We start from the raw sequence: 23927 nt of genomic DNA, 5'->3' as shown, positions 1-23927 counted from the left end.
CAGGTTTAATAATTTGGTTAGTTCTTCATTTTCCTTCCTGCCTGAAGCTACTGGTTGCTTAGCTATTAGGGTCAGACTCTAAACAGAGGCTGTCATGGGACTAGACTCCCCCCACCCCCACCATACTTTTTCATTTGAAATCTCTGCTTCAGAGTTTCACTTCCTGTATGGCAGAGTTTAAGCACCTACTGAACAGATCTCCCAATGGATAACAATGATTAACTCTTGACAAAAACCAAAAAGGTACCCAAAGATACTGGAGACTGAATAAAAGAGCAGGCCAGTTCTAGAAAGAGGGTGAAACTTGGAAGAAGGGAATGATATGAAGTGAGTTTCCCATTTTTATGTCTTTTAGGCTGATAGAAAACTGCAGTCTTTCTAGTTGAAGAAATAAATGACACCAGAGAATCAGAGTAATCACAGTTGCTGGAAAGTGAGGAAGGAAAACTTAGAAGACTAAGAGCCAAAGAAAGCAAGCTCCAAATTCTGCGTGTGTATGCTACCAAATATCTAGCTGACTCTTCAACCATACTTATGTGGGGCAGACTCCAGATAAAGATAAAATAATTGAGATTTGAGCTGTTGCTCAAGACACACTTGACAGTTTGAATACAATGAAGTTAAATGCCTGCCAACACAAAAAAATCAGCACTGTTCAGAGGAATATAAAAGAATCCACAATATAAACATTTACAACATTCAGGATACAATCTAATTTTACTTAACATCTGAATAACCAGAAAAATATGACTCTTCTTCTAGAGAAAAGACAAATAATAGAGATCAATTCTGAGATGATTCAGATATTGGATTTAGCAGAAAAGGATTCTGAAGCAGTTATTATAACTATTTTCAAAGAAGTAAAGGAAAACATACTTGTAATGAATAAAAAAGAGGCAATCTCAGCGGAGAAAATATAAACCCATAGTTTCTGATGTTCTGATGACAAGTGAGATGAGAATTAGAAAATAATGCATATTTAAAAGCACTTCTTCTCACTTGGAGATTTTTGTTTCAAATGGCCTATTGTACCAAAACTAAATTGAAAATTGCTTACTGACACTAGATGTTTAATTCTGGAAGACTTGACTGAAGAGGTAGAAAGAATTTGGGGAAGTCTGGTGGGGAGATATTACATACAGGTATTTTCACTTAGAGATAATGTGAAGGACAGGGCTTTTCTGCCTAGGATTCCTGATATTCAATACCAGGTCTGCTACTGGTTCCTACATGGACCAAATTTTTCTTTCAGAAGGTAAATCACATGCTATGAAATACTCCTACCAGGCCTCTAAAAGAGGCAGGCTACAAAAAATAGGAAGCATATTTATAAGGAGAAAAGCAATGTTCAGAGAGAAAGCATAGAGAGCATCAAAGTCTTGTCTTCTGAAATGACTCTAATGTGGAATTATTAAAACAAGCATTTGGAAGAGATAATCCGAAGGCCCTTTTGGGTCTCACCCTGGTTCCTCTCTCCTTTGTTCACCAAACTCTACAGACTATGAGACGTGTACTTCAGAAAGAGCAGGCTTCCCAACCCCTCAGATTCCCGGTACTCTCAAAGGCAGGATATGATAGGAAAGGGCACAACTTCTTTCTTCAATAAAACACCAGGATTCAATTCACAAAAAGTGGCAATAGCCTCAGTAAGAAAGAAAAAGACTGAAATCGCTAGTTTAGAAATGGAGATCATTCCTCTGGGAGGGAGGAGTATGATTATTATTTGGCTCAATTAAAACAAGTAAACAAACAATGTCCAAAATAAGAGAATGAAAGCTCCCAAAGAGCTGAGCAACTCTGTAACATGCACCAATTAAAATCAGTTTTCAGTGTTAAAACGGACCAATTACTCTCTGAGACTAAGATCTGATTAGTCACTCAATTAGAAACAGAAAAAAAAAAAAGTAAAGCAGAAAAACTATAAAACTCTTTTTATCATCATTTTCCACTATAAAGCTAGCCACATCATTATCTGATATAAAATTCTAGAAACTTTACAAAATTCCTCTTTTTAAAATTTATTTTTTGTTATCAAAGAGAATGTCCAGAAACATTGAGTACTAAAGAATCTGTGCATGGCATTGTTTTACAAAAGTTCCTAATGGAGAGGGAACATTTTATTTTCTGTTGTATCCTTCACTTATTAATGATGAGGTGGATGAACTGGTGCAATTACTTAAAAAAAAAAATTCCAGACAAAAACACCCATTCTCATTCTGAATCTGCTGTCTAGAGTGAATTCAGTGGTTATAATACCACCACTGGCTAAGAATTAAGCTCCCCACAGAGGGAGCTATCCGGGTCATCTCATTAGGTCACGTAGGTCTCTCAGATATAGGCACCATGTTTGAAGTCTCACACAAAATGTCTGTGTCACCGAAATTACACAATATGGCAGTGTTTGTTTCATGAGGATATAATCTTGAAAGAAGGGTAAAGTAGAAAACAACCTGTTTGCATGTTATACGTGAGTACATTATCTGACTGTGCATGGGTTTGAGGGCACTGTAGCCCTTGTTAAAGAGGAATTCCACCAATGGAGCATCTGTCAGATCCAGCTGTTTCTGGTGCTGAGGGTGTTGACTCATTTAACCGTGAGTTGTTAGGTTGGGGCCATCTTCATCTGTTGTTTGGCTCAAATGGTTTGAACTGAGTTTGGTTGTCTTTCTCATCTGTCCGTCCAAGCTTTACTTGTCAGCCTCGGATATGTGGGGTACTTGACTGTTTCTATCTTCTCTCGAACTTTGTAGGAGGGATATAGGCCCGTCCTTCCCAGTTTTCTGTTAACACCTTTAGAATAGCCATCCCAGTGATTTCCAGCCACACCAATGATATCTCCAGGTTCCATGGGGATTTCACCTTCAGTTCGAGGTTGGTGAGGATAAATGGCAATTTGGTTGTGGGCATTTTGGCCTCCAAAATAGTAGATGTCATCCAAAGAACGGAAGTTCGCAGAGGCATCAGGATGCAGTGTTTGCATGATTTCATAAGCAACTCTACAGACCTTGGGAAAGCATGAAAAAATGTTTGTTAGTATATATTAAGTATTCCTGCATAGCAATCTTAAAGCTCTTGGCCAAAGATACTAGGACTAGTCTAGGGCTGGGACTGAGAGGATGAGAAGGCAGGTGATTCTTGTCACAAACTTTCAGTCCATTTGCTCTTAGATGATGGTACTAGTCATTCTTCATTTCTATTTCTATATATGTATATATATATATGTATTTTTCAACATAAAAATAATTATAATTAAGGTCTCTTAGAGGGGAAAAATATGTATATATATAGTGCAAAGTATTTTAAGAACATGAAACAGTTAATTTTAATAAACATTTATTAATAGCCACAGTGTTCCATATTGGGTACTGGTGGTACAAAAATGAATAAAACATATAGTTTCTGCCTTTGGTTAATTTAAGGTTTAGGATTAGAATCAGGATTTTAAGTACTTTACACAATCACTGCTGCTCCTTTCCCTTCACTCAGTATCAATAAATCATATACTTTGTTCCGCTAATTTGGACTTGGTTTCAGAACTCTTCAACAGAAATTCATGTAATTACTGACAATCAACTATGAGCTAAAACATATTTGTCATTTCTGTTATAAAGAGTTTTGTGCTGTGTAGATAGTAGCAGTCTAGACTGAGGGTTTTTTTTTTTTTTTCTTTTTTCTTTTTTTCGGTCAGACATTGTTTTTGGGTTTAATTTAATATCCAATAGCCCCATAAAATTCTATCATGCCTGTTTCATGGATGTCAAAGATCAGTTAAGGAATATGCCCACAGGTTACACTATTATTAAGTGGTATAGTCCACTTTTTTTTTTTGTCTTTTTGCCTTTTCTTGAGCCACTCCAGTGGCATATGGAGGTTCCCAGGCTAGGGGCCTAATTGGAGCTGTAGCCACTGGCTTACGCCAGAGCCACAGCAACACGGGATTCGAGCCACATCTGCGACCCACACCACAGCTCATGGCAAAGCTGGATCCTTAACCCACTGACCAAAGCCAGGGAATGAACCCGCAACCTCATGGTTCCTAGTTGGATTTGTTAACCACTGCGCCATGACTGGAACTCCATAATCCACGTTTTGAACCCAGGCAGTCTATGTATGCTTGTTAACCGCTAAGCATATTTTTTTCTTGCAGATCCTATTCTCCATGTTTGCATTTTAACACCAGAAAAATAAGGGAGTTCCTGTCGTGGCTCAATGGTTAACAAACCTGACTAGCAACCATGAGGACGCAGGTTCGATCCCCAGCCTTGCAAAGTGGGTTAAGGATCCGGCTTAACTGAGCTGTGGTGTAGGTTGCAGACATGGCTCATATCTGGCATTGCTGTGGCTGTGCTATAGGCTGGCGGCTACAGCTCTGATTCGACCCCTAGTCTGGGAACCTCCATAGGCCGTGGGTGTGGCCCTAAAAACACAATAAAAGACAAAAACAAAACAAAACAAAACAAAACAGAAAAATATAACTTAAGACGAAAAATGGTCTGGGGAAAACTTGAGAATCTTATTTTCAGGGCCCCTCTATCCACTCACTCTTCAGTTATCCCTAGCTAGGGATGTAAGACCTTGTACTGCCCTTGGGAGGACCACAGTGCCCACCGTGGCAATGAACTCTGATTTGTATCCTCCTTTCACTAATAAACACCTCACTCTCATAAATACAACCTTGCCCTCAGTCCCACACCCTTGGGGACATGCTCTGCTTGGGGTAATCCTAATAATCAGCTTACTTTTTGTAATCAATAGTTATTGATCTATTAGCCCTCTAGACAACAAATATTCTTTCTTAAGCCAAAGAACTAACGAATGATAGACCTTTCAGACATTGAAGTGAGACAATATAAGACAATATAAGGCCCTTTATTCTTAAAGTAAAAGCAAGAAAGATAGCAACTGAGCTTAATGAGTACTGATAATGGTCCAGGGACTGTTCTAACAGCTGCACTTGCACACACACTTTCTCTCAACTCGTTTAACTCTCAAAACAACTCTATGAGTTGGTTATTATCATTATTTATATTTTAAAGTTGAAGAAACTGGAGTTCCCGTCGTGGTGTAGCAGAAATGAATCCAGCTAGGAACCATGAGGTTGCGGGCTCAATCCCTGGCCTTGCTCAGTGGGTCAAGGATCTGGTGTTGCCGTGAGCTGTGGTGTAGATCGAAGATGTGGCTCGGATCCTGCATTGCTGTGGCTCTGGTGTAGGCTGGTGGCTATAGCTCCGATTCAGCCCCTAGCCTGGGAACCTCCATATGCCTCGGGTGTGGCCCTAAAAAGCATAAATAAATAAATAAATAAATAAAGCTGAAGAAACCAAGCCAAAGATTAAGTAGATTTCCAAAAAGTAAAAAATAAATAAAGCAGCTAGTAAATGGCAGAGCTACAATTAGAACTCTGTCTTATGAACTGCTCTAGGATAAATACCCAGAATGTTGCCTGCCACAGAGTAGCCACTCATAAATATCTTTTGAATAAATACTGCTCCACCCATAATATCAGCCCAGCAGTGGAGATGCAAGTCTGCTAGTGATATTTAATCCTTAAGATCCACATATAACATTCTGAGTAATTAAAACTTTTTCTCTACATTAACTATGGGACAATTTACTAAAAAGGGCTAGAAAGATTAAAGTCACTGTTTGTATTTAATTACCCTAGACTTCCTCCCTGGGCTCTACAGATCCAATCACCTGGCAGGTAAATGAAACCTTTCAGCTGTTGTCAATAGTCAGGTTTGATACTTGACAGGTAGCAAGACTGACAGGGGCAATCTGAGTTTGCAAAGCAGGGGCTGGTCACGTGAAGTAAGTTTTCTTTCATTCTCTGTAGACACGGCACTGTATCATTTTTAGAACACTACTAAGTATACCATAATGAGGAAGAGCAAAAATCCTGCCCAAGGATAAAGTATAGATGTAACTGTATTTTTTTTAAGAAGTAAAAATCAGAGGAAGGTCCACTTGTCTGAATTTTATCCTTGAGGAATAACAATCAGCCGAGCTTTACATGAGCCTCCAGAGCTTTGTCAGAGCAGACGGGATCTTGGTTTTTTGGTTAAGATAGACAGGGTGAGGAGATCTCCCAGTGTGAGAAGTTGGAAGTGGCTTCTTGTCTCACCAAGTGAGGCTGTGAACTTTTACTGTAAACTGCTTTGTTTTGCTATTCAATGAGAGAGCAGTATCCACTGCTGTTTCATGAGCCATGTCTCAATGGAATGCTTATCCAGAGCCACCTGTCTGGAATAAGATGAATGTATTATCTGGTTTCTCCCTCTGGGCTTTCCAAAATCTGATTCAAAGTGTGATGAGGCCAGTTGTGTTGTGTGTGGATTTGGAATGAGACAACAGAGAATACCACGGGAACATTGTATTAAGTGTCACAGGAAAAAAAATAATGTTGTCCTAAGGTGATTTTAACGATGGAAACTATTGAACAATGTTGGCTGCCCCTTAAAAATGTTGATTACCCATAGTCTTTAAAGTGAGCATCTACATCCACTTTTTATAAATCAGATTCCAGAGTAATAAAAACTGTTTCTAAAACTCTATAAGAAAAAGCAAAAAAAAAAAAAAAAAAAAAGAAAAACCCAAAAAACCTTTTTGATATTTTGCGCATCTACAACTGAGCTGTCAACTGCTATTGTTTCTCCATCCATAATTACTTTGCTTCAGATTTAAGATGGCTTTGTCAAGCAAATAAATGACAAAGTAGATGTTTTGGGCATAGGCAACTTCCAGTAACACAGAGCAAGAAAGAGTATTTGGCAGAATAGTCTGGAATGTGATTGACTGCATAGCTTTCAAAACTTACTTGATGATTTTGAAAAATGTTAATATTGCCTCTAGTTTTCAGATTGAATCCTGAGGATTGCTTTATAAGACTTTTAGAACAAACTTGGCTTTGAGAAACAGCTCTGATGAAGGAAATCAGAAAACTTAGAGCATTAACACTAACAAAATTAGAGAGTAGAATCCTATTATTGGGTTTTAAAAACTTTTCACTTAAGGAGAGAGAATTCCCAGATCTCACTTGTAGATATAAAACCAAGAAACCCAAAGACTGAGAAGAACTGGTCCAAAACCTTGAAAGGAATCTTGATTAAGGTGTCATGACATCTGTGCCTGCAGTTTCTCAAACATCAGTCAAATCTTTTCTTCTAGCATGGCATTTCATTCTTCCAGTATTGTCTGCAATAGCACAGGTCCACAGATAAATGCTTTCTCACTATTGCCACATAGCATAAGAGTCCTCAAAGGACAGTATACAGGAGACAGAAAGTTTACATGACTAAAACCTCAGGATTGTCAAGGCATTATGAAGAAGATACTCAACTTTTATCCCTTCTAATCATCTCTTGAGCTAAGATTATCATCAAGGAAAGTCTGAAAGTTGGTTGCCCATGTTTTATTCTGGGCTGAGATTTGGTTGTCAGTATTTTATTCTCTTGTCATCCTTCTGGATGTGAGGCTTTAGTCTTCTCCTGTTTTCTAGCATGCCTGTGGCACATACAGGAAAGTCTGCAGATTAATTTCTCCAAGTCAAATATACACAAATTCACTTGCATTTGCTAAAGCAAATACTATGACTTATCACTCTTTAGGAATGAAGAGTTTTTGCTTCTGAAAATTCATATTATATGGTAATTCTCTCTTACAATAAACAAAATAAAATAAAGTGGTACACTGGTACAGAAATCAATATGTGGAATGTTACTGGTTATTCTTCTTAATGAAGAATTGTTACACCCATTCAATGCACATGGTGATGGTGTGGAACCTAAGCATCACCCATGAGCAGAAACAGAGTGTCCCTGAATGGCCTATTTCACGCTCCTTCATGTGAAAAAGAGCTGCTAAAATCAATACTGTGGAGTCTAACAGGCAAAGATGTTCCTTTACCTATTCCAATATAAATAATAATAACAGCTAACATTGTATTAGCATATTGCAAAGTACTATTCTCAGTGTTTTATATACAGTAACTCTTTAATCCTCATAAAAACTTATGTAGTAGGTATTATTATTATTACTTCTACCGCTGTTTTTACAGGCAGGGGGGAAAAAGTCAGTGATAGGCTAAATAATTTGTTCAAACACTACAGAGCCACTAAGTAGTCAAAGCTGGATTAAAACCCAGGTGGTCTGACTCCAGAGTCCAAGTTGCCTCATTCTTATTCTCTGCCTGCTGAAGTCAATGGCTTGACACTTTGATGCCATCAGTGACTTTTTCTCAAACTCCACTGCTGCTGCTGCTGAGACATTTGGGGGGCATTTTTCAAATAATTCTAATTTTGATTTATGGAAAGGAAACCTCTACAAGTCAGCAACCGATTTAATTCACACTGCAAAAATATTAAACTGTACCAAATGCCTTTATACTGAAAATATTTAAAAAAAATACTGAGTTGCCAGAAAACCAAAAATTGATCACTGACTGAATTATTTCGCAATCTCAAATGCTACAGCTGTTAGCCGTCAAGAAACATACGTAACAGTGGAGGTGATCACATTTAGCAAACTGCTACTCACTATGTAAATGTAAGGAATTTCTATTGTTAAACTTTTATTCTGAGCCCTAACATAAAATGTTTGGTTCAAATGAGCAGAGTTATTTTGGATGAACTCTGACTTGCCAAGAGTTTTTAGGAACACTATAATATATAAGCATGGATCAAATTCCTTTGGACACAACCAGACCTCTCAGCACTATTCTTTCTTCACATGAACTGGATCTGAGGTCTGGAAAACATACTGAGGTTGGTATTATGCATAAAATAGAACAAAGTAGTATGAACAATATGCTCTTCAAACCTGGACAGCTTTCCTTTATCACGAAGTGGGAGAAGTCCTGATTTCTGGGTCAAAATTAGAGTTATGAGGCTAAGAGGATCAAAAATTCTATACCACATTCTTGAAAAGGAAAAAAAAAAATTTCTGTCTAGAATGAGTGTCATGGTATTATTAAGAAGGGCTGGAAGAAAGAAAGCAAAACAGAGCACATTCCTGTAAGTCCTGGTGTCTACCTGAATGTAAGATTGGTAAATGTTTAAACATGTATACATTTATTTAATTTTAGAGCTCTATGACTAGAGCAGTGGTTCTCAACAAGGGTGATTCTGCCCTCTTACCACCACCCCCCTCCCTGGGACATTTGGCAATGTCCACAGATAAATGCTTTCTCACTATTGCCACCAACCATTGTTGGTTGTCACAACTTGAGGTAAAGGTGCTACTGGTCAGGGATGCCGCTAAGCTCCCTACAACACACAGGACAGCGCCTCATCACAACTTATCTGGCCCCAAATGCCAGAAGTGCTAGGCTCAGAAACCCTGGACGAAAGGAGTGGACTTTAGGCCGCCCTAAAATCTAGGCCTATAGAGGAGGTGGTACATCTGGGAAAGTGACTCTTGATTCATTCATTCTAACAGTAAGCATTCAAAAGTGTGTTATTTACACCTGCTGATCTGGGAGGCACATAGATTTTCGAAAGCAGTTGAGAAGGACCAGGTATTTATAACTCCCTGCTCCACCTCCCATAAGAACAGAAAGGGGATCTTTTCAAAGCCAGGATCCTCACCCCATTTAGGGAGAAACATCAGCTATGGATGCCTTCATGCTTTCCCTTCCTATTAGGATTGCTGTTATGTGACTTCTGTTCTGGCCATCTGTCTTTGGGTCTTAAGTTGTATTCTTATTTCAGATTGAAAGAACTCATATAGCCTTTGCTGGGGTAAGTATCTTTCCAACAATTATATCACCATATTTGTACATTGTCAAATAATAAAAAAACTGTCCACTTCTCTATACTCTTTGCACTATATACCCATGTAAATAATGTGGCTTTCCTTTTCTTTTTTTTTTAGGGCTGCACCTGCAGCATATGGAAGTTCCCAGGCTGTGGGTTGAATTAGAGCTGCAGCTGTCGGCCTACACCACAGCAATGCAGGATCCTTAACCCACTGAGTGAGGCCAGGGATCAAACCCACATCCTTATAGATACTAGTTGGGTCCTTAACCTGCTGAGCCACACCAGAACTCCCACATTTTCTTTTCTCTGCTTCTTCTAAGCTTTTAGGTATACATTTATGTTACATGATTTATATTTCTTGGTCATTATTCTCTAATCACTTCATGTGAGTATTCTGCTCACTAGATTCTAGACCATGGTAAGATCTGTGTCACCAATCTCCTTTGAGATTCCCTCTATATCTAGTATAAATCTAAGCACAAACAATCATTTAACAGCTTATTGAATGAACTAACCAATAATTGCACAAAAAAGAGAGAGCTAAATAAAATCCACAATAAATACTTCTATGCTGTATTCTACTGGGCATATAAGGCTGATTGGACCACTCATAAAAACACATACACCAAACCAATAATTCAATTTCCTATAACAATTAAACTTGGAGTTCCTGTTGTGGCTCAGTGGAAAGCCAGCTAAGAACCATGAGGTTGCAGGTTTGATCCCTGGCCTTGCTCAGTGGGTTAAGGATCCGGCGTTACCATGAGCTGTGGTGTAGGTTGCAGACGCGGCTCAGATCTAGCGTTGCTATGGCTGCGGCAGAGGCTGGCAGCTGTAGCTCCAATTAGATCCCTAGCCTGGGAACTTTCATATGCCATGGATGCAGCCCTAAAAATAAATAAATACATAAATACGTAAATAAATAAAATTAAACTCAGAGAGTGATTGTAGTACAGTATTACTTAAATATAATGTACAGTTTCTTGCTCAGTAGAAATATAAAGGGACTTGAAGAGGAATTATATTTATTCTTCATTATTTTCTATAAAGCAATCAAGTGAGGCAAAATGCTGAGCATTCAAGCCTCTCAGTATCACTGCATTGATGTGTAGAAATGGATGGATTCTCATTGCATATTGACTGTATGTAGAATCAGAAAGTATTAAGTAAACTTAATTCCTTGCTTTTTCTGTTAAACGTGGTGAACAAGCCAAACACTTTAAACAACTCCAGTAGCTGGCATCAGTGGAGATATATTCAACCACTTGCAAACAACTAAATATTCAGTGCACACACAGAGCTATGTTTTTTGGAATCTTCTCATTCTTTCACAAAAGTATCATCCCCAAATATTAAAAAAAGAAATCACACCTGAGTCATGATAACTAAAATTAAAAAAAAAAAAAATCCAAGAGTCCTGACCTGATATAACCAAAAAGTACTGACTACTTAAAAATGCCCTACTATCACTTACCTGGGATGAAAAAGTACACACTAGGAAGTCTGCCTGGGAGAGAAAGTGTATATCCAGGATCACACCCCGAAGTGAATTTTCTGTATATCGATTATGTAGTCCAGCTGACCAAGAGATAGAGTTATCACTAATAAATTCATAACTGGGGTACCTGAAAAAAAATAAATTTATACAAAGTCATTGAAATCATAAGATTTTACCAGGAAGTAGTATCCTATCAGCAGGAGGTAGACCAGCAACTTTAACCAGGAGTCTCTCTCTTTCTGACAGTAAGGGGAGCTCTAATTCTGTCATTCAATAAAGTAGCTGACAAAGCATCTTTGAATCTATCGGTGGAACAGAAACAATTTTGGGGTGCCCTGTATGTTAAAAGTTATTGGTATATCGTATAAAATACATCAGAATATATGCACCAGAATGTCCCTTCTCAACTCATAAAAGAGTGATAATAAGTGACCTTGAAGAGGTTTTTCAACCTGCTTTCATATTTTTTTCATACTGACACATTTTCATTTAATGCATTCCTTTCCCACCTTTATCCTTAAGCATATATCTTTTAAAAATATAATTTATACATTGTCCTTTTTTTTCTTCCAGTTTTATTGAAGAAATACCCAGTAGAGTTACGGGACTGTATGGTAGTACTTTTTCTTTCTTGGCTGCCCCTGAGCCAGGGACTGGATCTGCGATGCAGTTGTGACCTATGGTGGATCCTTTAACCTACTGTGGCAGGCTGGGGATCAAAGCTGAGTCTTGGCGTTACAGGTACGCTGTCGATCCTGTTGTAATACAGCGGGAGCTCCAAGGTAGTGGCTCCAAGAAATTTTTTTTTCCTCAAAAAATTCCTCTGTACTTCTTTCTATAGTGGCTGTATCAATTTATATTCCCACTAACAGCACAAGAGGATTTGCTTTTCTCCACATCTTGCTAATATTTGTAATTTGTTGTATTTTTGATAATAGCCATTCTGATAGGTGTAAGATACCTAACTGTGGTTTTCATTCATATTTCTCTGATTAATAGTAATGTTAAACATTTTTCTGTGTGCAGTAGTGCCCACCTATATGTCGTTTTTAGAAAATTTCCATTCAGGTCCTCTGCCCATTTTTCAGATTGATTTTTTTGTGATATTGAGTTGTGTAAGTTCTTTGTATTTTTTTTATATTAACCCCTTGTCAGTGTATTATTTGCAAATATCTTCTCTCATTCAGTAGGTGGCCTTTTCATCTTGTTGATAATTTCATTTGCTGTGGAAAAGCTTTTTAGTTTGATGCAGTCTTATTTATTTATTTTCATTTTTGCTTGCTCCCCTTGTCTAGGGAGAAAGATCCAAAAAAATATTGCTAAGACCAATGTCAAAGTATGTACTGCCTGTGTTTTCTTCTAGAAGTTTTTATGGTTTCTAGTCTGAAATTTAAGACTTAAATCCGTTTTGAGTTTTTTGTTTATGGCATGAGAGGTAGTCTGATTGGATTCTATTTCATACAGCTGTCCAGTTTTCCTAACAGCATTTATTGAAGAGGTTGTCTTTTCCCCATTGTGTATTTTTGCCTCCTTTGTCATAGATTCATTTAAGTGTGGGTTCATTTCTGGGCTGTCTGTTCTGTTTCATTGATCTATGCGTCTGTTTTTGTTCCTGTACCATACTGTTTTGATTACTGTAATTCTGTAGTCTGAAGCCAGGGTGCATGATACCTCCAGCTTTTTTGGTTCTTTCTCAAGATTGTTTTGGCTATTTGGGGGTCTCTTGTGTTTCCAAACAAATTTTAGAATTATTTGTTCTAGTTCTGTGAAAAATGCCATTGGTATTTTGATAGGGACTGCCTTGGCTATGGTTGGTTTAACAATATTATTTTTTCCAATCTATGAGGATGGTGTATCTTTCCATTCGTTTATGTCATCTTCAACTTCTTTCATGAGTGTCTGACCTTGTACCTCCTTGGTTAGAGTAATTCCTAGGTATTTTATTCTTTTTGATGTGCTTGTAAATAAGATTTCTAAATTTCTCTTTCTGATAATTCCCCATTAGTTTATAGAAATAAAACAGATTTCTATATATTAATTTCATATATTGCAACTTATTGAATTTATTTATTCTAATAGTTTTCTGGTGGTGTCTTTAGTAGCATTTTCTATTTATAGTATTACATTATCTGTAAACAGTGACAGTTTTGCATCTTCCTTTCCAATTTGGTTTCCTTTAATCTCTTTTTGTTGTGTGATTGCTATGGCTAGGACTTCCAATATTATGTTGAATAAAAATGGTGAGAATAGGCATCTTTGCCTTGTTCTTGATCTTAGAGAAAAAGCATTAGCTTTTTTTTTTTTTTTTTTGTCTTTTTTGCCATTTATTGGGCTGCTCTCGCGGCATATGGAGATTCCCAGGCTAGGGGTCTAATCGGAGCTGTAGTCACCGGCCTACGCCAGAGCCACAGCAACGCGGGATCCGAGCCGCGTCTGCAACCTACACCACAGCTCACGGCAACGCCAGATCATTAACCCACTGAGCAAGGCCAGGGGCCGAACCCGCAACCTCATGGTTCCTAGTCGGATTTGTTAACCACTGTGCCATGATGGGAACTCCAAGCTTTAGCTTTTCACCATTGAGTATTATGCTAGCTGTGGGTTTGTCATATTATGGCATTTTTTATGTTGAGGTATGTTTCCTCTATATCCACTTAGTTGAGAGTTTTATAAATGAAAGTTGAATTTTGTCACAGGCTCTCTCTGCATATAAGAGATGATCTTATCTTTTGTTTTGTTAATGTGATGTATCACACTGATTGATCTGCAAATACTGAACCATCCTTGAATCCCTGGGATAAAAATCCATTTGATCACGGTGTATGATCCTTTTAATATATTGTTGGATTTAGTTTGCTAATATTTTTCTTGAGCATCAAAATATTTTATTTCAAACCTATGCCTGATCCAATATGTAACTGGAACCATAGACATATTCTAGAGGTTTCCAAATTTCATTTTCCTGTTTTTTAAAAAAATTTTTATGAGCAACTTAAATCTGTACCACTTCGATATTAAAGCTATAGAAAAGTCACACAATTTACTTACAGTACAATAAATGATTATGTTATAAGATTGCACAAAAATTTCACAGAACTGTTACTAACAGGGAAAGACATGTGAAATGAATTATTTCAAGGTTCTTAAGATTTTAAAGTACAGAATTTTGCAAAGATTATTTTGGTTTATAAGTGTTATGCAAGTACTAGCTTGAAATAAGACTAACAACACACAAATAAGTATGATTTCAAATAAAAAAATACATTTTAGCTAAAAGCTAAAATAGTATATAGCTGAAATACTACTAAGTAGCACTGGGGATTTATAAACAGGAAAAAAAGTTTATTCTTTTAAAGTCTTCTATGAATAACAGGACCTCAGTATTATTATATATTCTATTAAAACATCAGAGGAGTTCCTGCTGTGGCACAATGGGACCCCACTGTGGTGCAATGAGACCACCAGTGTCTTGGGAATGCTGGGACACAGGTTTGATCCCCAGCCTGGCACAGTGGCTTGAGGATTCAGCATTGCTGCAGCTGTGGCTTAGGTCTCAAATGCAGCTTGGATCTGATCCCTGGTCGGGAAGTCCATATGCTGCGGGGCAGCAAAAAAAAGAAAAAGACTCAAAAACATTAGAAATAAAGTTTCTCAAATTATGTTCATAACCAAAATTATGTTTTCACTAGTGATTAGAGCTGTGAATTCCAAATAATTATTTATTGTCCTGTAGGAGAAGTCTAAGTTTTCTCCTTTGGGGTTCAGAAGAGAAGAAAACCAATCGGTAAATTTAGATTCAAGTAAAAGATCCTGGTACAAATATCTGAACACAAAGTGGAGAGCTGAAATAACCTAGAAGTCCACATACTTTTAGCTATACTCTTAAACAGAAGTATAAAGTTTAGGTTATTCAATTTAAGATCTCCTATCAGGAAGTAAGTACCTCATCCTTTAGAGTTCAGAAAACACCAATAGGTATTTCTTTTTCTCCAGCTGCACTTTTCAGTGTTTACTGCTGTGGCTGAAATACATTTAGATATTCAGATTGACCCAACTGATAAGTTGTGTTCCTTCCACAATCAACATACTGGTACCCTTCCTGGGATATCTGTTCTGAGTGTCCAAAGTGAGTTGTTGCATCATGAGTACTATGTTATGCACTTTGATGGATATCATTGTACAGAAATCAAACATACAACTCATTTCCTCTGCTATGATAGTAGGTACTGTATAATCAACTTGTTTCATACCCAGTGGACCAATATTAATACGTTGTTTAAATAACTGTTTTTGAAAATTGAACTTGTGAAGTGATATTTTCAACTTCAACAGAATAATAGTTACTGTTCATTACATTTAATGTTATTTGTGATATTTAAATACATTGTATGCTTTTGAATATCATAACTGATGCATGCTGATCTTATGCCAATATATTTCAAATCACTAGTGAGGGAAAAGGAAAAACATAGCCAATCCAGAAAGAAGCAAACAAACAGAGAAGCCATCCATACAGTTTATTCTTCTTGACCACTGTATGGAATCAATGATATCAATTGGTTTTCTTGTGCCCTAGGAATTCTTCCTGTTCCTTGACAAGTGGGGCAAATAACACTATCTCTTCCTGTAAATTCCACATGGAGAAACTGAGAGACTTCTCCACTTCTTCCATCTTCATTATGGACTTCACTATTAACCAACTAATTTCTCATATTTTCAGTTGATATTACTCCATCATAACCATCTTTATTTGAGTGCAAAGGCAAACGAGAAAAAGATTTTCTCATGTCAGCACATGGGGTGCTGTGTAGTCTTGAGCTGTCTCCATGGGAACAGGTCCGAGGACAGGGTTATGGAGTCCCCAGACTCAGGTGCTAGGGCTAGAGTCACTGGCTTGCAGTGCTGGGCCACTGTAGGGTCCCAGTTTGTTAATATTTTGTTAAGGATTTTGGTATTTCATCAATGATATTGACCTGTAACTTTCTCTTTTTTTTGGTGGCATCTTTGGTTTTGGAATCAGGGTTACACTGGCCTTGTAGAATGAGTTCAGAAGTGTTTCTTCTTCAATTTTTTGAAACAGTTTGAGAAGCACAGACATTGACTCTTCTTTAAATGTTTCATAAAATTCACCTGTGAAGTCACCTAGTCCTGGACTTTTGTTTGTTGGGAGTTTTTTGATTACTGATTCAATTTCATTACTGGTAATTGGTTTGTTCATACTTTCTATTTCTTCCTAAATCAGCCTTGGGAGACTGAATATTTTTAGAAATTTATCCATTTCTTCTGATTGTCCATTTATTGGCATGTAGTTGGCTTGTAGCAATCTCTTACGATCCTTTGATTTCTGTGGTGTTGGTTGTAACATCTCTTTTTTCATTTCTGATTTTATTTGGGTCCTCTTTTTTTCCTTCATGAGTCTAGCTAAATGTTTATAAATTTACTTATCCTTTCAAAGAACCAGCTCTTAGTTTTATCTTTTCTATTTTTATCTTTTTAATTTTTAGTGTTTATTTTGTTTTTAGTGTTTATTTTGTTTCTGCTCTGATGTTTATTATTTCTTTCCTTCTAACTTTGGGCTTTGTTCTTTTTCTAGTTCCTTTAGGTGTAAAGGTAGGTTGTTTATTTGAGATTTTTCTTGTTTCCTGAGGTAGGCTTGTATTGCTATAAACTTCCCTCTTACAACCAAAGCTTTTGCTTCATCCCACAGATACTCATTATGGGTGTGTGTTTCTTTGTATACACACATGCACACTTACAATATACAAAATATATATACACACAATATATGTAAAATTATTTTAAGTTGATTTTTTAAGTTTGAATGCTTTCTAATAATTCTGCATTTATATTCCTACTTTACCCTGCCCACATTTAATGTTTTAAAATATTTTACATTGTTTTGTGTATTCCTTAACTACTTATTGTGAATATAGAACATTTACTACTTTTGCCTTTTAACTTTCCTACTAGCTTTATAAGTGGTTGATTTACTACCGTCGATGTATGTTTGCTTTAACCAATGATATTTTTCCTTTCATAATTTTCGTATTTCTAGCTGTGGTCTTTTTTTAATTTTTAAAGTTTTACTGAAGTATAGTTGATTTACAGTGTTGTAATAATTTCTGCTATACAACAAAGTGATTTAGTTACACATATATGTGGTCTTTTCTTTTCTGCTTATGGAAGTCCCTATAACATTTGTTGTAAAACCAGTTTAGAGGTGCTGAACAACTAAACAACTAAACAGCTTATCTATAAAACTCTTGATTTTTCTTTTAAATCTGAATGGCAGCCTTACTGGATAGATTATTCTTGGCTGTAGGTTTTTTTTCCCTTTCATTACTTTAAATATATCATGCCATTCTCTTCTATCCTGTAAAGTTTATGCTGAAAAGTCAGGTGATAGTCTTGTGGGAGGTTCCTTGTAAGCAAAACAGTTGTTTTTCCCTTGTTGCTTTTAAGATTCTCTTCAGCTTTAATTTTTGCCATTTCAATTACAGTGTGTCTTGGTGTGGACCTCTTTGGATTGAGCTTGTTGGGAACTTTCTCTGCTTCCTGAACCTGAATGTTTCCTTTTCCAGGTTAGGGAAATTTTCAGCTACTGTTGCCTCAAATAAGTTCTCTGCCCCTTTCTCCCTTGCTTCTCCCTATGAGGTCCTTATAATGCAAATGCTCATTTGCTTTTGTTATCCCAGAGGTCTCTTAAACTGTCCTCATTTTAAAAATTCTTTTCTGTTCAGCTTGACTGATTTCCACTACTCTGTCATCTAATTTGCCGATTTATTACTCTGTTTCATCTAATCTACTGTTTCTACCCTTGACTCCTTCTAAAGTATTTTGTACTTCAGTTATGGAATTCTTTTTTGTTGTTGCTGTTACCTTTTAGGGCATATGGAGGTTCCCAGGCTAGAGGCTGAATTGGACCTGTAGCTGCTGGCCTACGCCACAGCCATAGCAATGCAGGATCTGAGCCTCATCTCTGACCTACACCACAGCTCACGGCAACGCTGGATCTTAACACTGAACAAGGCCATGGATTGAACCTGCATTCTCATGGATGCTAGTCAGATTCATTAACCACTGAGCCATGACAGGAACTCCAGTTATGGAATTCTTTAGCTCTGTTTGGTTCTTCTTTGTATTTTCTAACACTTTGTTAAATTTATCACTGTGTTCATCCATTCTTTTCCTGAGTTCATTCAGTATCTTTATCTTCATGAGCATTACCTTGAACTCTTTATTATGCAGACAGCTCATCTCCACTTTGCTTGGTTCTTCTTTTGGGGTTTGTTCCTTCATTTGAAACATATTTCTTTGCCACCTCATTTTGCCTAATTCTCTGTGTTTATTTGTATGCAATAGGCAGGTCAGTTACATTTCCTGTTCTTGGAGGAGTGGTTTTATGTGTGGCCCAGCTACATACTCCCCTCTGGGCACCAGGGCTACATGACCTAAGGGTGCCTTGTATGAGAGCTGAGTGGATACTTCTTTTGTAATGGGGTCAACTACTGTGGGCACACTGGTAGGTGGGGCTAGTTCCCAGCCTGGTTGGCTACCAGGCCCTGCCTCATTGGAGCCTGCCAGCTGCTGTTGGTTTGGGCTGGGTTCTGATGAAGCTGGCTGCAGACCTGTAGGTCCTAGGTGCTGGTCCTGTCTTGCTGGTGGACAGTGCTGGGTCCCAGCATAGCTGGCTATGGGGCCTGGGGTTATCAGTACTGGTGCTGATTAGTTGGTGGGCAGGTGAGCCCCCAGTGCTAAGAGGCTAGGAAGAGGACTATTAAATGGTACTTGAAAGCAGCAGGGTCCTTGTGGTAGAATGAGCCCCCCCAAATGTCTACTGCCAGCATCTGTGTCCCCAGGGGGAGTACCAGTTGCCTCCTGCCTCTCTGGGAGGCTCCAACTTGCTTTCAAATTTGGTCACTGAGCTTTTCCCTTAGAATATAATATCGTGATTAAACTTCATTTATATTTCTAGTTCAGGATTTGTGATAATTCAGACTTGTCTCCCTTACTCCCCATCCTTAAAGCTCTATCTTAACAAATAATGGTAATAAAAAATCATTCTAATAAATTCATAAAAGCAAATTCCTTGTAGATGCCTACCAACTAACACTGTGGTAGTCCTGGAAGGATATGTGTTGAAAATATTAAAACAGGATGTCTTTTTTTTTTTTTTTTTTTTTTGTCTTTTTGTTGTTGTTGTTGTTGTTGCTATTTCTTGGGCCGCTCCCACGGCATATCGAGGTTCCCAGGCTAGGGGTTGAATCGGAGCTGTAGCCACTGGCCTACGCCAGAGCCACAGCAACGCAGGATCCGAGCTGCGTCTGCAACCTACACCACAGCTCACGGCAACGCCGGATCGTTAACCCACTGAGCAAGGGCAGGGGCCGAACCTGCAACCTCATGGTTCCTAGTCGGATTCGTTGACCACTGCGCCACGACGGGAACTCCAGGATGTCTTTTTTTAAAAAAAACTACCATATGTTCAAATGATTCTACTCTGAATTAGAGGCTTAATTATACTCTAATTGCATAGGGTATAAATTTTCTTGGTTCAAGAGGTGGATTAGAGTAAGTTACAAACTTTTGGAAGTTACATGTAAAGGGGATATCATTGTCCCTACTTTATATCATTTCTTAAGAACTAAATAAATTAAGCAGTGTGAAGAGATTAGAAGATACGTGACATGTAGTAAATGCTCAATAAGTATTAGCTGTGATTGTTAAGCATTCCTCTCCCGGATATCCACCTGATTTTATCTCTTACTTCCCTTAGATCTCCGCTGAAATGCTGCCTTATTAGCGAGGAGTCGGGCAATCCCTATCCCTTGTACTTGCTTAATTTTTCCCCATGGCTCTTATTATCATTGAACGTAACATATATTTACAGTTTATTTACTGCCTGCATCCAATCCCCACCTCCATCATCCCTAACTGGAATTTAAGCTCTGTAAAGAAAGGTATTTCATCTGCTTTGTTCACTCTGTTATTCTCAGTACCTGGGACAGAATCTGGACTATAACGAGATCAATAAGTATTTGGTGAAAGAATAAAAGTTCCTATTTATAAGGAATGAGACAGCAGGAGTCAGTTTACATGTCTTTTTCTCACACAGTATTTCTGAAAGGTTAGGACTATACCGTATTTTCCTCTGCCTCAGAGCATTTAGCACTCCATACAATGTGACGTGGATAAATACATGAACAAGTGAGTGCTACCTATGTCTGGGACTTTTTCCTAATTCTCTAACAGCTGCTTCAGATTTCTCTTCATTTCACAGCCACCAAGGAGCTTTCTCTCATTGACTCTAATAATGACTGTGAAGGAAAAGTCTCTGAGCACTGGTATTCAACGCTCAAATCCATTTGGCCTCATTATTTTTGACATTCTGCCCTCCTCAACTCTGAATCAGGGAGATGAAGGAAATGTCACATTTGTTCTAAAAAGAAAACAACCAAAAAGACTTTTAATGTGATTCCTATGAAACTGCACATCAGGCATGAGGCAGAAACAGAAACAAATAACTATGGAAAGGCTGAAGGGTGGAGGAGGTGGGGAATTGTTAAAACATACCAGTATAGGTTTTATCCTTGAATAAAGACTAACTCTGTCAGCATAGTTTGGGTGCTCAATGAAACAAAGACAAGAGTGATCCTTTTACTGAGATGTGACACTAACAATACATCCTTCCTAACTTAAAGGCCTCTTCCTGGAACCAAACCAAAAGGGCACCTAAATTTTTCAAGTCCTAACTCTGTAGGCAAAAGACAGCCTGATGAAGGATACTGGGCGTTGAAAAAGCAGACAGAAACAAAGTGAATAATGAGGAAAGGAGATTTCACACCTCCAGTAATGAATGAGCATGGAACTTTGCACACAAACATGATTCTGTCTTGTCTTATGCTTTTCAGCATGCCAGCAGAAGTCTTCACTGTGAGGTTGCAGAGATTGGTAAAGAAAAAAAAAAAAAGGTTTTTTTTCTTCTTCCATCTTGTAAAAATTTATTTTTTATATCACTCTCAAAGGACTAACTTCAAATTATAAACTAATATCAAATTTTCTTTCTGAACTCTTTCTCCAGATTGAAGACTGGGATACTCCTCTTCATGATTTCACTACCTGGTATACAACTCCTTCAGGACAAGTATGTAAGGACACTGTAATTATCTGTTACATGTATATTGCCTACTAGTTGGATAGTCTCTGAGATAAGGAGCCACGTATTGTCTTTTATCTTTTTGTGTATCCGAATGCCCTGTAACTGTGTCTATCATACTGTATGTAGTTCAATAAAATAGTGAAGAAATTTACCACTTTTTATTGCTGATTCCTCACTTCACATGGCAACCAAATTCTTGACAAAAACTTTAAACAATTTTTCTTGCCTCTACTATTCATTTAAATGAATCTAATTTTAGGAAGAGCTCAGCTAGCATTTTTGATCAAGAGCAAGCTAAATATGTAAATATTTAATCTGAGGAAATTTTTTTTTTGGTCTTTTTAGGGCCCCACCAGCCACATATGGAAATTCCCAGGCTAGGGGTTGAACTGGAGCTGCAGCTGCCAGCCGGCCTACACCACAGCAATGTTAGATCTGAGCCGCATCTGTGATCTATACTGCAGCTTGCAACAACACTGGACTCAGCCCACTGAGCGAGGCCAGGGATCAAACCCACATCCTCATGGATACTAGTCGGGTTCTTAACCTGCTGAGCCACAACAGGAACTCCCTGATCTGAGAGATTTTTAATGACTTATTTTTTCCCTCCTATTTCATCCCTATCTTCAACCTCCACAATCTTAGAATACAATATTGAGTAGACAAATTTAATAGTTCTTATTTCTTTGACAGCAATGATTCTGTGATTTAAACCCTCTAACAGTGAATTATCTAAGGGAGAGATCTCCAAATGATCAGTAGTTACCACAGTCACAGGGATGCTGGTGCTAAAATCTCATCGATGAATTTAGTCTTAACCTAGGGAAACCTGAGGTGTAATACTAAGCAGCAAAGCATTAACTACCAGAGTCACATATAGCCTGATCTTGACCCTTTTTATAAAGGATAAGCTACCCAGAAAATTGATTCTTCTCTGTATGAATCCTATGCATCATTTAAATTTAATTTTCTAACTTTTCACCCCCTTGAATCAGAAAAGTCTTATATCACTTTGGATACTATATACCTTGTTGAGAGATTAATTCATGTTCTTGGTCGCTAAAACAATAACGGAGGTTTATGGTTTGCTTAGGTATCAACACCAATCCTGAGAGGTCAAAAGTAAAGTAAATTCAGAATGAAAAAACATTTCAGTAAAATAGTGAAGACAAGAAACAGCATTTAAATTTCCAAGAAAATCTTCAAAATGACTCTGAAAACCAAAGGGTTTCCAGAGAGGGGAAAAATATGTATGAAATGATACTGCTGCCGCGTTTGTAATAGAATATGGGTAAAAATGCTGCCTGGACTACCATGGAGAGAGGAGTTACTAGTTTCTTTAAGTTTTACTATTCCCACAAACCAAGTAGATTCTGCTGCCAACTGTACTCTAAGGGTTGGTTGGTGTGAAAACATCATGCTGCGTGATCAATCAAGCTGTAAAATGTTCATATACTTTTATCTACATGCTTGCAAATCCAGAAACCTAGCTTAAGAAATAATATGGATAATTTTAGCCACATCTCTTCACATTGGAAATTAGAAATAACTTACTTTGTTTTTGCCTCTTTTAACAAAGCAGGGTCATCTGTGGCCAAATACACCCTTTTTTTATCCACTTGCATTCTGCGAGCAAGAAGCTGAAAGTGTTCTTCAACGTGCACCATGTATTCCTCAATGGGATGGAAGGCTGCTTCCGTTCCCACTTTGTCTGTGCGTCTAACATGGACTCTGTGAGGGCAGAAGGAGAAAGTCAGATTCTGCTGAAAATATGCTAAGCCACCAAGTGCTTTTAGGGTATTTATGGTGGCATCATGGACACTTTAATTTTTCTTTCATTTTTGCCATTAGAAAAAATAAAACCAACATTCAAAAAATTCACACACGTATATTCTAAATATATTTGCATATTAACACAAAGAAAGTAGAAAATAAGTCTTTGAAAATGCTTTCTTATAGAGAAAATAATTGGTATACCTGGAATAAATGGGAGATTCCAGGATTAGACTACATACAAGGCAGAAAATACCAAATAGCCTTCAAGGAAAAACTGGATATAACAAGATTTTTGACAATAAATGATACCAAGATTCACAGCTGTTATTATAGAACATTAGATATATCATTTGTAATGTTTTGATGCCGTTTTATTTTTCTTCATTTTATCCTGCACCATCACTGTATTCCAGCTTGTAAAATTTAAAGTTGTCCAAATAAGGGGTGGGGGAGGGAGTGGGGTGGATTGGGAGCTTGGGGTTAATAGATGCAACTATTGCCTTTGGAATGGATTAGCAATGAGATCCTGCTGTGTAGCACTGGGAACTGTCTAGTAACTTATGATGGGGCATGATAATGTGAGAAAATAAAATGTATACATGTAGATGTGACTGGGTTCCCATGCTGTACAGTACAAAAAAAATGTATTGGGGAAATAACAATTAAAATAATATAATAATAATAATAATAATAATAATAATAATAAAGTTGTCCAAATAAAACACAGACCTACATGCAT

The 23927-nt window shown here is 37.5% G+C and overlaps 1 protein-coding gene and 1 pseudogene across 5 annotated transcripts in view; both read right to left on the bottom strand.

Moving 5' to 3' along the window:
• FUT8 (fucosyltransferase 8) overlaps nucleotides 2003-23927 on the bottom strand; it is a 284866-nt gene continuing 262941 nt past the window's right edge. For 3 of the 4 annotated variants that reach the window (XM_005666322.3, XM_005666321.3, XM_021098290.1), the window contains 3 exons: nucleotides 22967-23143; nucleotides 11230-11380; nucleotides 2003-3004 (listed from right to left, as the gene is read on the bottom strand). In XM_005666322.3, the coding sequence (XP_005666379.2) occupies nucleotides 2669-3004; nucleotides 11230-11380; nucleotides 22967-23143 (664 nt within the window). In that variant the 3' untranslated portion in view covers nucleotides 2003-2668. 4 annotated transcript variants of the gene reach the window in all.
• On the bottom strand, nucleotides 13553-16287 carry LOC100156682 (annotated as a pseudogene). The gene has a single exon (XR_130766.4). The product of XR_130766.4 is annotated as a transmembrane protein 106B pseudogene (transcript).

This window comes from Sus scrofa, chromosome 7, assembly GCF_000003025.6.
Source record: "Sus scrofa isolate TJ Tabasco breed Duroc chromosome 7, Sscrofa11.1, whole genome shotgun sequence".
Lineage (NCBI taxonomy): Eukaryota > Metazoa > Chordata > Mammalia > Artiodactyla > Suidae > Sus > Sus scrofa.
Note: the sequence above shows the minus strand (reverse complement) of the source record. Positions and strands in the feature narration are given on the sequence as shown.